At 42.1% G+C, this 15,225-nt stretch overlaps 1 protein-coding gene across 2 annotated transcripts in view; it reads right to left on the bottom strand.

Annotated features, from left to right (window-relative positions):
* Positions 1–13,672: 13,672 nt before the first annotated feature.
* Positions 13,673–15,225, bottom strand: part of cntn3a.2 (contactin 3a, tandem duplicate 2) — a 49,856-nt gene continuing 48,303 nt past the window's right edge. For both annotated transcript variants that reach the window (XM_048241621.1, XM_048241622.1), the window contains one exon: positions 13,673–13,770. In XM_048241621.1, the coding sequence (XP_048097578.1) occupies positions 13,673–13,770 (98 nt within the window). The remainder of the gene's footprint in view (positions 13,771–15,225) is intronic.

The raw sequence follows: 15,225 nt of genomic DNA, 5'->3' as shown, positions 1-15,225 counted from the left end.
ATTTTTGCTCTCCCTCTCTCTCTATCTTTCTTTTTCCTGCTTGCTCTCTTGGTGTTTCTGTCTTCCTCTTTCTCCCTTTACCTGTGTCTCTCTTTCCCCCTCTCTCGTTCCCTCTGGTGTCCTGCTGCTCCATGTGAAGTACCTGTCATCTCTGATCGTGCAAATTAGCCACCGAGACTAAGATGGTATAACAAAGGCTCACCATGTGTGTAGTAGACAAAATGTGATAAAGCCACACGCTCGTGAACGCTGCTTCTTGGCTTGCCTGTACTAATCCACCGGCACCCACAGCCAGTGATTCGCACCTCCCAGTATGAACGATAGTGGTGCGCTAAAAATAGCTCGGATCTGTGACGCCGCACCCACGACTCAGGTGTTTATTTATTAATTTCCCTTTTTAATTTGTTTCTCTCTTTTTTCACCCCTTTGCAATCAGGCATCTGTTCTATTTTTTGAGTGCTTCAAGAGATTGTGAAATTGAAAAATAAATAAAGAAATAAAGAAATAAAATGCTGAGGAAAATGGGGGTAATGTACGTAATGCCCACATGGAGCAAAATGTTGTCTTGTGCGTCTCTTTCAAATGGCATTAGAGAGAGGCAAAATCATTATACTTTGAGAAAGGATTGGGTGAATAGAGTCTGGGATAGCTGTCATGGAGCCAACATTTAGACAAATGGCTTGTTTGGACAGACAGAATCTGTCTGGACTGGTGAGTCTCAGTGACAGCAGATCAATTTTTATTTTAGATCAATTCTTCAATGCTGTGGTCAGAAGAATCAGTCGTAATTTTACTGGTGACCATAAATGACACGAAAAAGTCAACACAGTCAGTTACACATAAAGGCACACACAAACATAGAAATACACAGACACAAACCTGCATGTGTGAAAGCAAGGCTTATTTTCAGAGTTCAAGTGAAGATACTGCTATCTCAAAGCCACCAAATAGGAGTGGCTACTTCTCAGCTTTGTTCAGTTGTCCTACCTGCATTATTGCAAACATAGACCTTGTTAATCACCTTTAAACATCTTTATTTGAGTACAGCTGGTGCCTCATCAATACCCACAGATGTAATTTCCCGATGGGCTGTTGAAGACACCCCGTTCAAAGCTGTCTTTATTGAACTCACCTTATTACAGGAAAAAACACAGTGATATCCACACACAGGTAATTACCTCATAGATTGCCATCTAATCCAGTCGGGTGGGCCACTCCATGGCTCGAAGCAGCATTTGTATAGCAGAACGAAAACACCGTTTTCAATTTCCTGTCTTAATTAGTTGAGAGTTGAGTACATCATGGTCTGAACTGAGACGTTGAGCGTGCTCCCCAAACACTGGTGATTTAGGGGATCGTCTGACGAAGAGGTAGGAGATAGGACATGCCGGGCAGACATTTTAATAAATCCAAGAATTGATTGCGAAGATAAAATCCCGCCTCTTCATTATGAACAGTAAGCGGATTGGGAACATGGAGGCGTCGCCACTGGTGAATTCAGACGCTGAAATATGTATTTCTGTGTGCTTTCAACAAGACACTGAGATATGTATTTCTGTGCAACCGGCACCCACAGCCAGTGATTCGCACCTGGCAGTTACTCTAGAGTAGATTTCAGGGAAGAAGTTTCTGTTTCAGAAATGTACTCGAGGGCTATTAAAGCCTGACAAATTTGAAAGATCTTTCACATTTTTTTGGTCACATTTTCTCTCTTTCATGAAGAAAAATAAAATAGCAAAGGTGGTGCAGGGTTGAGGTCAGATTTAAAAGTTTCCACTGATATGCAGATTGGGGTTCATTAGAGCTCATGTTGGAATCTCATGGGAATGCGGAACATTATGCAGCATTGACAAAGGTCTCATTCCTTTCATGACTGCCTCTGTCAGCAATGTGGGGGGTTTGCTCAATTTGTCTCTTCAAGCTTCCGGGGACCCTTGCAGTTTTATGAAGTCAGTTTAAAATGTCATTATTTTTGTTCTAAAAGAAAGATGTGCTGTAACTAAATAACCCACACTGCTATTTAAACATACTATCGTCTACAGCTGTGAATGATAAAGGCCAGGATGCAGTTGCAATACATTATGTATATGATCTGACCAGATATGTTTTCTAGTTAGCAGATGATTGTGGAATGGGCCTAGATGTATTCCTAGGCTGTATTCTGTCTTGCTCAGTTTTGTGTCTGTATCGTGTGTGTGTGTGTGTGTGTGTGTGTGTGTGTATGTGTGCATGCGCGCGCGTGTGTGTGTGTGTGTGCGTGTGCTTGTGCGAGTGTGTGTGTATGTGTGTGTGCATGTCATGTGTGTGTATGTGTGTGGGACCCACTGATAACATACTGTAACACAGCATTTCCCCTGATGCCTGAGGCGGGAGAACCACAGGCCTGCTCACCCCTGATTGCAGTGGGGACGCCACCCATTGATTGCATTGATCTTGCAGGTTCGCTTTCACCACCGGCACGATTCTCCCAAAGGTGCCGTGATGGGCGACAGAAAGAAAGACATTTTCCACACACGTCTCCCTTGTCTCCCACTTCTCCTTTGTCACGTCTCCCTTGTCTCCCACTTCTCCTTTGTCACGTCTCCTTCTCTTTCCCTCTTTTCTCCTCTCCTTTCCCCTGCTTTACACTGACTGTGATTAGAGTTTCACCAGCCAAACTTGGCTCTCACAGGTGTCGTGCCAACACTCCCAGTGAACGCATTTGGACACCACAACGTTCCTTTGGCAAAAGGTTGTCTGGCGAGACTTTCGACAAAAAGAATCCGTTCTTGGCCCCCTTATTTTCTGCACAGCCTTTTCGCTCGACGACAAATGCGAGATCTGAGCTATAATTTCATGTTTCTGGAAAGACAAGGCAGTACGGTTCTCGCGCTCCTGCGAGTAGACGCGCCGCGGCAGAGGAGACAGTCCTAATTCCTCCTCTGATCGCTCCTGTTCTAGTGGCCCTGATTACAAGCGAGCTACTCTCACGAGAGGCTCGAGTACTCCGTGGTGCATTATTTACAGCGCATAATTAAAGCACACGGCTCTGCTGTTATACAGTCTTTAAAAGAAGCCCGGCTTCTAACGAGCTCCTCTAATAAGCCACTTCTTGCATGCTGAGAGAAAAAAACCTGGAAATTTGAAGAAAATTTCAACAGTTTCTAATTGCCCAGATGGTCCTATACGTTTGTAGGGGATGATGCACGCATGGACGTAAGACTCAAGAGTGCATCTGAAATCTGAGAGTTTTCTATCTGCAATGGCAGAGGCATTTTAACAAGTCCTCCACTTTACTGAAGAGACCTATATTAGTCACCTTCACTTATGAGAGATAGAGTTCACAGTTCACGGTTGATCAAAGGCTCAACTGCATGTAGGTAAGACATTGACTGAATTTTCCAGACATTTTTTCTTTATGTCTTCATCATTTTCATGAAATGGGCACAAATGTCCCTGCCACATCTTCATCTTTTATGTCACCAGGGACACACACATAGTCATTTCAAGCAAATCGACTATCCAAGCTCATTCAGAGCTTCTTGAAAGACTTGTCAACCTGTTGACATGGTTTTATCCACATAGAAATCAGGCAATAGTGATTGGTTATACTATCACAATAGTAGACTAATTCAATACTAGACTAAATTTACCATCTGCTAATTCCCGAGAGCCAACAACTAAGGACAAAGCCATTGCCATTTAATCTCTACGGGTCTAAAGTCATTGACTTTTGGATTTGGACAGAACGGTCCATCTATTCCAATAGGACCAAAGGAACTGTTGCCAAATAAGTAACATTTTCAGTACTAGTACTGCTGAAATGGTTGATTATTCATGAGTGGTGTGTTTAAAACAAACTTTTTAAGCAATTGGTTGGACAGTATTTTAGACATATTTTTTTAGACATTATTATACATATTTGTCACTGTCAAAAGGCCAAACCTGTCAAACATTTTACACATGGTATCTACAAAGCCAAACCACAGAATTTATTTACACAAGAGTCTGTCTTTACAGCACATGCTGAGGAAATACTGTAGGTCTCTGCAAATGGCAGTGAGTGTGGAGAAACCATTCACATTTACTAGACAGGCACATGCATAACAAATACACAGACAAATCACAAATATACACACGCACACACACACATCCATACTCTCTCTCTTTTAAACACACACACACATACATGCAGACACACACACACACCCACAAAAACACAAAACATGTTTCCACAGTAAAATTCTCAGCCAGCTCTCAATCAGTACTGTCAACATGAGATGATCTTCCAGCAGTTTCCTGATGCAGTCTGCGTGGCAGGTGTGAAGAGGAAGGATGTGAATTGAACTCTTTGTGTGAAGATCTCGGTGTGAAGTCTGCAAGCCTAACAAAGGCGCCATGCTACCCGTACCAGCGCGAGTGTAGAGATATATTCATTAGACTCTGACCCCTCTGAGACCTTCACCGTCACTTTCTCTTCTGATCAAAATCTCACTTTATTGAATTGAATTATTGAATTTCACTTTGAATAAAAAAACAATAAGCAGTATGCGCCCTCGCTGTGGCAGGGGACGAGGGTGTAAGACAACATGCCAATACCAAACGCATCCCGTCAGAGGTTAATGAAATGATGTCGTCTGCCTGGCTCGGTGTTAGGCAGAGGAGGAGCACGGTGTTGCCAGACTCTGCTGATGACTCTGCTGATCTTACGCTTAGGTCCACCGACACCACAGCCGCTACCCGAGGGGACTTGGCATTTAATTACCCTCAGAACATCAGCCCAGTTTATTATAGGCATCCGAACACCACACACACACACTCACACAGACACTCTGCGTGTGTGTAGAGATAGAGAGACAAAGCTGAAAGAGAGAGCAGAAAGGTGAAAGAGAGAGAGAAAGAGCAAGAAAGAGGAGAGAGAAAGAAATGAGAAAAAAGCAGAGTAGAGCAGAGAGAGAGAGAGAGAGAGAAGACCAAAAGCTCTGAGAGGGATAGAAAGGGAGAGAGCAAGAAAGTGAGAGAAGGAGAGGGAGGGAGAGAGAGAGAGAGTGAGAGTAAAGAGCCAATGCAATGAGAGAGCAGTGAGAGAGAAAGATAGAAAGAAAGAGAAGAGAGAGGGAAAAATTAAGATGGGGCGTAAGAGAAAAGCAGACATAATTCTTGTTGACACGTCTATTCATTATGAAATCACACTCAGTTTCGGAGTGTGTGGGGCCCAGGGCAAACACAGTAAGTTAATCCTGTAACTTGTGGGATTTCACTCCTTCCAAGACAAGAAGGGCTGGGTTAGGCTTCAGGAAGTCTTTCATACGTCATCCATCTGCAGACATACATTTACTGCCGCCTATCATCAGCTAGCGCCCCACATTTAGCCTCTGTCATCTGTCTAGACGGTGAATGCTAATAGTAAATCTTCAGACACACAAGATTCATGCCAGATAATATGGCAGCGATCAAAGAGCTACAATATATGACACATCCATTACATTTATCTGCAAAAACACACGCAATAGAATCATAGATTATGAAAGCTAGTCTTGACCCGTGAAGGTCACTGGAGAGAAAGCCTGTGACAGTGAACCAGAACCAGAGACCATCGCGTCACTCATTTGGCCATTAATATCAGGCTCACCTAGGAGGCTGGTGGAGACAGAAAATAATGTCTTTCTTCCCAGAAAATTACCTTTTTTTCTTTTCTTTTTGTCTTTCTCCTTCAGTGTCTGCCCTCGCTCTTTTCCCACGTTCCTTTGATCACGAAAATCATGAGGTCCACTCTCATGGAGAACACTGTTACTAATTAGCAGATGGTCAGTCTTTGTTCTTCATTTACATCGATTTCCCAGCATTTGATGTGCCTGTTGTGCCAGGTGATGGCCCAATGAGAACACCCCTCTCGAGGAAGAAAGGAGAGCACCTGCTCTCAACAGGCCTCCTAGAGAGAGAGGCGTACCTCAACCTCATTATATTAGGATAAACTGACTGATGTCCAGTGGGGAAAAAATACAATAGTCCTGATTGAATCCGAATCAGATTTTATTCACCAAATATGTTGACACATAAAAGCAATTTGGTTCTGGCTATTGGTGTCCCTCTAGCAGTAAATAGACAATAGCAATGTATAGATTGACAATACCGCAATTTCCTGAGTATTAGCGACATGGTGTATAAACCGCATGATAGTGGTTTATGCAAATAAAAGAATAAATCTGTGTATTGACCACAGCCGTGTATTAAACACAGTGCCAAATGGTTAAATGAATCTGAATCAGATCGTGCTTTAAAAGAAGAATGAAGAAATTAAAGCAAAATCAATGTATAAACCTCAGTTAATCATTGAGTGTAGGCCTACTGTGTCTGCAAGTAAGACATAGTCCGATATACTTTTCCTATAGGGACAGTTAACAAAATTCTATTGTGTATATTAGTCAGTATATTATACTGCAAAACACTATATTTTTCTTACACATTTATAATAGTGTGCATACTGTATGCATTTTTCACTCCATTGACACTTGTTATTTTTTAGTATTTTGTCGGGCCGTTGCTATAAAAGGAGCATTTTACGTCAAGGGATAAGGCTTAGCTATTCTGTGCCTATTACAGAAATGTCATCTTACATGGCACAAATGATATAAGCCCAATTAGTCGCGCTTACTGCGTGAACATGATTGACAGTATACAAAACAGGTACTTCCAAATAGTACACAGTGTATTCCTGGAGCTAGACTGCAAAAACAGCAGTCATTATGAGCTGCTGGTCCCATTTGATTCAGGAATGAACCTGAAAAAAATTAATTAAATTCATGCGATTAAATTAAATTGAATTAATCATCTACATGGCAATTTAAAAGAAGTGTAATTTTCCATAAATTATTTGTTATTGTTATATCTGAAATTATATGCCATCCTTACCAAGACATTGTGAGACACTTTGAAAAGTCAAACAGCAAGACAGCAAACTGGCTACATGCTAATACCAATGATTACTGCTGCTTAGCATTGCACCATTCATTATGACTCCTGTGGCTTGCCAAGACAGACTTCACTCAATCTCACCCTTCTAGCCTTCTCTCACTGCACCCTGCCTAACGTTGGGGTGGTGACCATTGCATGAATGTGAATAAATAAAGCTGTTTTCCCTCTGTGCTGGGCAGGAGGCTCATGGGCGAGACAGCTGTAGAGGTCGTGTGGTGAGGCCTGGCGTTGGAGCGCAAGGCTGAAGTGTGTGATGGTTTTCCTTGATGCCCACTTCATCTGCACTCAGAGCAGGATTTATGGGGGCGCAATGGACGTTTCATCACAGACACGCCGTGGACCTCGGGCATTCATCACGCCGCCACCACCACCGTCACCGCCACCAGCGCCTCATGGAGCCAGCCTGCCTGGGAGCGCTAGCAATCCTGCAGTTAAGCGCTCGCCAGGAATCACATGAATCACTGGCAGGACCAATCTCAATCCAATATGAGTGGGCTGATAGCAACATTTAAAAAGGCACCAGCACCACCCCTCCTTACTGTAAACACACACGCACTCACACACACACACACAAATAAACACACATACAAACTCATAGACATACACACACACACACACACACATATACAAACTCATAGATACATACACACACACACCACATAGCAGTATGTATATAGACATACATATACTGATATAAACACATAGACGCACACATACACACATATAAATGCCCCCTCAACACACACATATATCCTTCTATCCTCAACCATAGTCCCCCCCCCGGTGCACTGGGACATTTTTATTTCTCATGAAGTTCATCTGTGATAATGTTGGCTGGGGGTGACAGGCAACCAATGATTAATCAGAGGGGGTTCACAAGTGCAGCCCACACAACAGCAATGACTGCGCTGATAAATGTCCCCTGACTCCAACTGTGTACAGCCCAGCACCCCTGCAGCAGCTCCCTCTGGCCCAGTGAAGGCTCAGACAAATCCAGATCATGGGTCTGGAAGATTTGGTCCATATCTGGATCATGGATCGAGCAGATTTAGAATGGATTTGGTCCAGCTCTGAATCATAGATCAAGCTTATTTAGAATGGATTCGGTCCAGATCTGGATCATAGATCGAGCATATCTAGAATGGATTTGGTCCAGATCTGGATCGAACAGATCTAGAATAGATTTGGCTCAGAGCTGCATGATAGATATAGAAGCAGATTAGAGCAAGGTCTTAAGGAAGTTCAGCAAGCAGAGGCTAGCATTTGGTTTTCTTTTAAATTAAATTATTGTGTAAACATCACAAATGTTTCAATTCAAACAGTGAGCCTTCATGTTAGTCTGGCATTTTGAGGAAATGTTGAAAAACCTCAGGCCACTTGCATGTGTTTGCTAGTAAAATCAAGTCAAAGGACTTGAGCAGGCGTTCACAAATGTTTGCCTTTGTTTGATCATTTGAACACTCTGGGTTTGGATCGAACAGATTCGGTTAAGATGTTGTCCAGATTTATATGTATAAGTATATATACTTTTTTGATCCCGTGAGGGAAATTTGGTCTCTGCATTTAACCCAATCGGTGAATTAGTGAAACACAAACAGCACACAGTGAGGTGAAGCACACACTAATCCCGGCGCAGTAAGCTGCCTGCTTCAATGGCGGCGCTCGGGGAGCAGTGAGGGGTTAGGTGCCTTGCTCAAGGGCACTTCAGCTGCAGCCCACTGGTCGGGGCTCGAACCGGCAACTCTCTGGTTACAAGTCCAGAGTGCTAACCAGTGGGCTACGGCTGCCCCATTTATGATGACTGGCTGATTTGTGGCCCATTTGGCATGGATACATTGAGATACTATTACAGTATACAGGTCCAGCATATGATTGGTGATTCAACACCAACTTTGGACTTCTTTTGTGGGTGTGGAATGATAGATAATATTAATACTTTAGACTGTTTCCCAGGATATGGCCAGAAGAACTTATCTTTGTGGAGAGACAGAAGAATCCTGAAGCTTTTGTCTAAGTCCTACCCCCTGGACACACACAAGCTTTTGAGGAAATGTAGTTTTTTGTGTACACAAAAGCTATACTTCAAGGACCAGCACATCAAACTTTCAGGAGCTCCATTGTTGTGATGTCTCTCATTGTGTGTCCACTGTGCATCCCGCTGGGGTTCTGGCAGACAGAAGAATTGATTTCTTTTTTTCTTTTTCAATAACCTGATTGGTTATCGACATGACTGGCTGAAGAATTTCCTTGACAGATACTACTGAGCATTAAGTTTCACCCATCATTAGTATGAAATAAATAATAATTTGTGTGAGCAGAGATGTCATTTTAAAGGGACACCAGGCAACGTTTTCGTGTTAATTACTCATCTTCGTAAGTCGGTATATGGTTAAATGACTCATTACAGGGCGAAGGAAGACTCTCTCGCCCGCCCCTACTGCTTGTAGGAAGAATATCTCGCTTGGAAGTTCAGTGTATCGTACCCGCCAACCAAAGCAGGATCAGTTTACATCCTGCATCCACAGAGGCAGGCTAACGAAACGCTAGCGATTGTTGCAAACGCGTGTGTAATGGCAGAGCCGGCGAAGAAGCAGCGAAAACCCTTGACGGAAGATGCAAAGAAAAGGAAAAGAGCTTCAGACCGAGCGAGGGGGAGTTTCGTAGAGAAAAAGCATCAGGCTTGCCTGGTGTCAATTTAATACAATTCTATGCAGAGATGCAGTATCATTGACTTCAAGGACATACAGGAAATGGACTTTGTGTATACATACTTGACACATCTGGATAGAAATACACAAGCAATGCATTTTCATGGACACTACACCAACCACTGCAGACCTATCCCTGCAGACTTCTCATGCGTTTTGCAAATATGTTTTTTCCCTGCACTTCTGTCATTTATGACTTGTGTTTTCCATACAGTGTTTAATTGATGTTGCTGGGAGGATTTGCGAGGTAATAAATGCAATGTACAGTGCAACAGACTTTTAATATATAGACGATAATAAAGTTTGAATTGAGTTGAATTTTACATCACTCTACTGGCCTGTATACACTCAAGTATTCTTCTTTATAACCGGAATGTGCACTTTGCACATTTTATTTTATATTATGTCTGAAATGACATTACTGCTCCTTTAGATACAGTATCTGTGGGATTTTGAAGTCTGTTATCACACTGACAAGGCAAGGAACCCTAAGGAATAATGTGAAGCACATAAACAAAGTGAAGGAATATGCTGGAAAAAACACTGCATCAAATGGGAAAGAGGACATGATCTGTTTGGCAATGTTATGTTCAGTGGCAGAGTGAACCTTAAGATTTCCCTTCACGTTTGAGGCACATAGTTTATTTCGAAAACATGATATGCTGGGAATCTGCCCTGAAATCACAAGGGGCATCTCAAGGACAAAACACTTTTTTTTATTTTTTTGCTTGTTTTTCTGATGACAATTTAGCATATTTGTCTGACCCCAGAAGACAAATAGTCAGTAAATAGCTTTATTAAATTTAAGAAACTCAACACAAATACACAATAAACAACTTTCTACATGCACAGCTTTACTATACAAGATGAACCCATTACTTTTCAATATGAAAACAGTATTTTTGATTGTGCTGGTCATTCATCTCACAGAGATAAGAGAACATCGGATCAATACAGCAGTATTCAAAGAAAAGGCCGAGTGTTACTGGACAGTGTGTGTGTGTGTGTGTGTGTGTGTGTGTGTGTGTGTGTGTGTGTGTGAGAGAGAGCATATTTCTGTGATTCACACTGAAACTGAGATAAAGCAAGCTAACCATTTAACATTTAGAATGTAAACTGCTGCTATTTAACATCCCCCCACCCCTTAGAAACATTAAAAGCCATTTTCAATCAATTCATAAATTCAGAGTTTCCGCCAAACCTTTTTGCAATACTTGACCTTTTGACAAAACCATCAAAACATGTAGCATTACACAAAAATGCAAATGTGTGTGATTACCAATCAAGTCAAAGGAATAAAGCATCACCCCTTACAAATGCAATGCAAAATTGATGGAGCATTCCTGAACGACACTACAAAAATGAATGACAATGAAAGCATGTTTTTGTTCTCTTCTTCTCATATACCAGCTCTAAGGCTTCTGTTCTGTAAACACCATACTCACATTCTACAGGAATAAAACAAAACAAAACAAATAAAACATGAACATTGCCGTATTCAAGGAAACAACCAACCAACCAACCAAACAACAAACAAATAAACAAACAAACACACAACACATCCAGAGAAGTCCACATACAAGTGAAGAGGGCCTCTTCTGGTAGATTAAAACACCCAGAGGAGGAAATTAAGACCATGCAGACTTGGAGAACAGACTTTCATAGCAGACAGACTATGACTGTGCCTGTCAGCAGTGAAAGAGCTGTGAGAGCACTGACAGGACAACAGGAAAACGCTAATTTGTCCGGTACCCACTACGTCAGCGTCATGCTGCAGACCAAACTGTAGTGGTTTCCGTCAGGAATGGGCCTGACCTGGAGGGGACAGGCCTATGAGCCAAAGGTACAATATTTGTTGTTTTTTTTGCTGCAAACAAACAAAAAAAAAATTAATAAAAGGTTTTGGGATCCTCCATGATGATACAAATGTAAAAGGAAAGTGAGATGTGAGCGCCTAAAACATTACTACTTTGAGTTTCAGGTAATTTACATTTTAGGGGCTGAATAATGTAATCAAACACTATAAAATGTTTGACTGGATCCTGAAAAAAAAAAAAAAAACCCATAGTGTGCAGCAAAGTGTAAAAAAAGCAGTATTTCTTTCATACTTTAATAAGTACATCACCACTAAGTTCAGAAGCATTGCCCTTTTTTTTGACAACAAAAACAACATAGTGTGCCTGCAGAAAGTGAGGTGGCTTTCTGGGGTGCGTTAGCAACTTAGTTGGTTGGCAATGGGAAATTGCATTGCAACCAACAAAGTTGCTAACAGGTTAGCAATTATGGTTTTGGGAAAAGCACCCCTGGACGTTGGAATCAGCAGGCAAGGTGACTGCAGTCCACAGCCGGCACTGGAGAGCCACCAAAACAAATCTCAGCCGTTATCCACTCCGTCTGGGACGGTCCTGATATAGCTCGTCTTGTCGCTGCTCCTTGCTCGCAGTGCATCCATCTTCCCCACGGCCTGTCGCCCTGGCCATTATTCAGATGCACACGCGGTCAGAAGGCCCCTCGGGTGTGGTAGAATATACCGCCATGCTTTAATGGCCTTTAAATCACGGCAAGGATCAGACGTTACATTCATCACTTTGGGGGGATAAAAACAGACCTCTTTTATGTGCTTCCAGGTAATCTGTTCTCCATTTGAGAAGTGTTTGAGGTGTTGACGGGTCGAGCCTTTGTCAAAAGCTGGGGTAAAGGCCATACTGCATACTGCACACGGTGCAGCGACTGACTGTGTTAAGACAGCGTTAAGTGTTCAGTCTTGTGTGAGACAAAGCAACTTCATCTCTCTGATCTCGACACCAACTAAAGGGATATACTTGGATTTCAGATCATGGTCGGTTACACACAGACAACGCACAGCAATTAGATTGTGTCAAAAGCACCATGCATTAACTGGACAACATAAAACAAAACTTAAATGTATCTGTCTATTCCAAAATGTTGTAGACTTATATGGTAAGACTGAAAAAGAAAGTAGGAGCATCTTCGTTTTTGCTGGATTTTAAACAACATTTAAGGATCACGATTATAGAATTTGCCCTAGTGTTGATCTCAATCATCAAGATCAAAATATTCCTAGTAGATCTGAGGGTATACCCAAAATATCCTTGACAGATGCTTTGCCTCTTTGAAATGTATTTTCCCTTATAATTATAACAATTAATTAAGAAGACGGTAACATCCCCACACTGGCTTTCAAAAAAAAGAGGACCTATACTCTGGTTGAGTGATAATGAATGAAGCTTCAAAGGCACGCATTCTCAATTTAGAAATGAGTCGAGGCAAAACCTTTTCTAAACAAAGAAAAAAGGGGAGCATGAGGTGTAAAGACTTCAGACTGGAGAAAAAAAAAAGCCTTCCATCAAACTGGGATCCCCTTTTCAAAAAGGATCATTAGGCTTGCCAGCTTCAAAAAAGGATTGTTACAAAAGCACAATATCTACGCCCAAACAAAACAGACTCTAGCTACTTTGGCATGGGCATGAGGGTAAGGCATTTGTACTTCTCAAGGACCACATAGGCAAAAGAAAATAGCAGTAGTGCACAGAGTTCATAACCCCTCATTATCCCGGCCTCCACATTTGAAAGTTGTTCAGCTCAAGTGGCATTATCATCTTCATGTCCCTCAGCACAATGATACAGTTCAAACAACATGCACACATAATCCAAAACATTTCATACAGAGTGCATTCTTCCCACTCATTTTTGTTGCTGTTGTTTTTTTTTTGCGTCCTCAGTCCATTCCTATCCGTTCCACGCCTTGCTGTGTGTGTTTGCAGAAGACCCTTTGGCCTTGAACCTCAAGCAGATGCACTGCAGCTCAGGCACACACACACACACACACACACACACACTGTCAAGGCAGTCCTCCGAGGGACACGTCCTCTACAGACTAACAGGATAAAGACTTGCCCAAGGTGTCCTCTGAAGAAACCATAATGAGGAGCAGCAGGGCCACGTCCGTCCATTCGTCCCCCCACCCCGGCCCCCCGTCCCCTTCCTCCTTAGAGAGAAGCCTTGAACGTAGACAATGCCACAAAGACGAGCAGAGGCGACGCGACAGAACTGGGCCGCCACGCTCCTGATCCCCTTGCACTCATACCTAAAGAGACGAGAGGCGTAAAAAACAGACACGATACATAAAGAACCACACTAAATTCATAATCTCCGCTCCACCCTCCAACACTTTCTCTCTAAGGGGGAAAGAAAGGCTAGACTTGACAACTCACTAAAGAAAGAAAATAAATAAATAAATCAAGCAGGCATGTGTCCACAGCAGTGAGGAAAATGTGAATTTGAAGCCGCCAAGCTTAATGTCCAGTGCCGTTTTACATGCATGCCTTGCTCTGTATTCAAGAGGGAGCAGGAGGCAACAGGCAGAGATGGATTGCCTGAGCCAGGAATTGTTAATAAAGATCAGATTGCTTTGCCCAGAAGAAGATACAGAGCATAGGCATGAACTCCAAGGATAAGAAATAAGTTACAGGGAGATAGAGAGAGAGAGGGATGGAAAGGAACAGAAAGTGATGGAGAGAGAATGTGTGAGTGTATGTGAGATGAGGTGTAGAGAGAGAGAGGAAGTGAGAGGTGAAAAAAGATTGTGTATGAGAGACAAACAGAGTGAGAGAGCGTTTGTACAAGAGACAAAGAGACTACCACAGAGAGAAAGCAATTATGAGAAAGAGTGAGAGAGAGAGTTTGTTATATCTTTGTATTCTGTAAAAATTCACATAAAAATGTGTTTCAAAGACCAATTCTGGCAACAACAAAAAAAGTCAACCACTTTAACATGCCCATTACGTACTTATTATAAGATATATATTGAGCAAAATAAGTTGTAAACCTCATTATTTCTGGTTTGGATGGGCAGTGTGCTAGTTGACGTTTCAGCATAACGAATGAGAACAGCCTATTGTTATGTGACAATTGATGGAGCCCAAACCTTACAGCGGTGCAGGTTGGAGTTTTCCCCCCGAGGACGCATCTGCACATGCAGCTTTAAGACATAAGCAAGCTAATGTGTCAAAGTTAGCTATCTTAAATTAGGATAGCATTGTTAGCCATTAGATAACGTCAAACCGAATTGTCAAGCAGGCAGAGTACAGTGTTTGGGAGCATGGGGCAATTAGCTCCCTACATCAGAGATGATGCAGAGAGAGCAAAGATGCCTACTAGGCCATTTCAAGGCCATGAAGGGATAAATAGAAAAATCATGAATTTGTATCTTTCAGGAACTAAGATAGTTTGGTGACACTTCGACATAAGAGTGACATGATAGTCATAAACATTTATGACATAAAGTTTCTGTTATTAAGTGACATTCGGTTTTTGTCATTACAAATTAGGGTTAGGTTTAGGGTTAGGATTATGGTTAGAGGTTAGGATTAGGGTTAGAGGTTAGGGTTAGGGGTCATGTCACTATTATGTTGATACTGTCAAGTAAAGTGTTACCGATAGTTTTAGGGGTTAATAAATTGCTGGAGTGCATCTTTAATTGTAATCCATGCCAATAAAGCCTACTTGAATTCAATTGGATGGGCGGTGGTAGCCTAGTGGC

This window comes from Alosa alosa, chromosome 4 (assembly GCF_017589495.1).
Source record: "Alosa alosa isolate M-15738 ecotype Scorff River chromosome 4, AALO_Geno_1.1, whole genome shotgun sequence".
NCBI classification, from domain to species: domain Eukaryota; kingdom Metazoa; phylum Chordata; class Actinopteri; order Clupeiformes; family Clupeidae; genus Alosa; species Alosa alosa.
The sequence above is the reverse complement of the archived record's forward strand: the minus strand, read 5'-3'. Positions and strand labels throughout refer to the sequence as shown.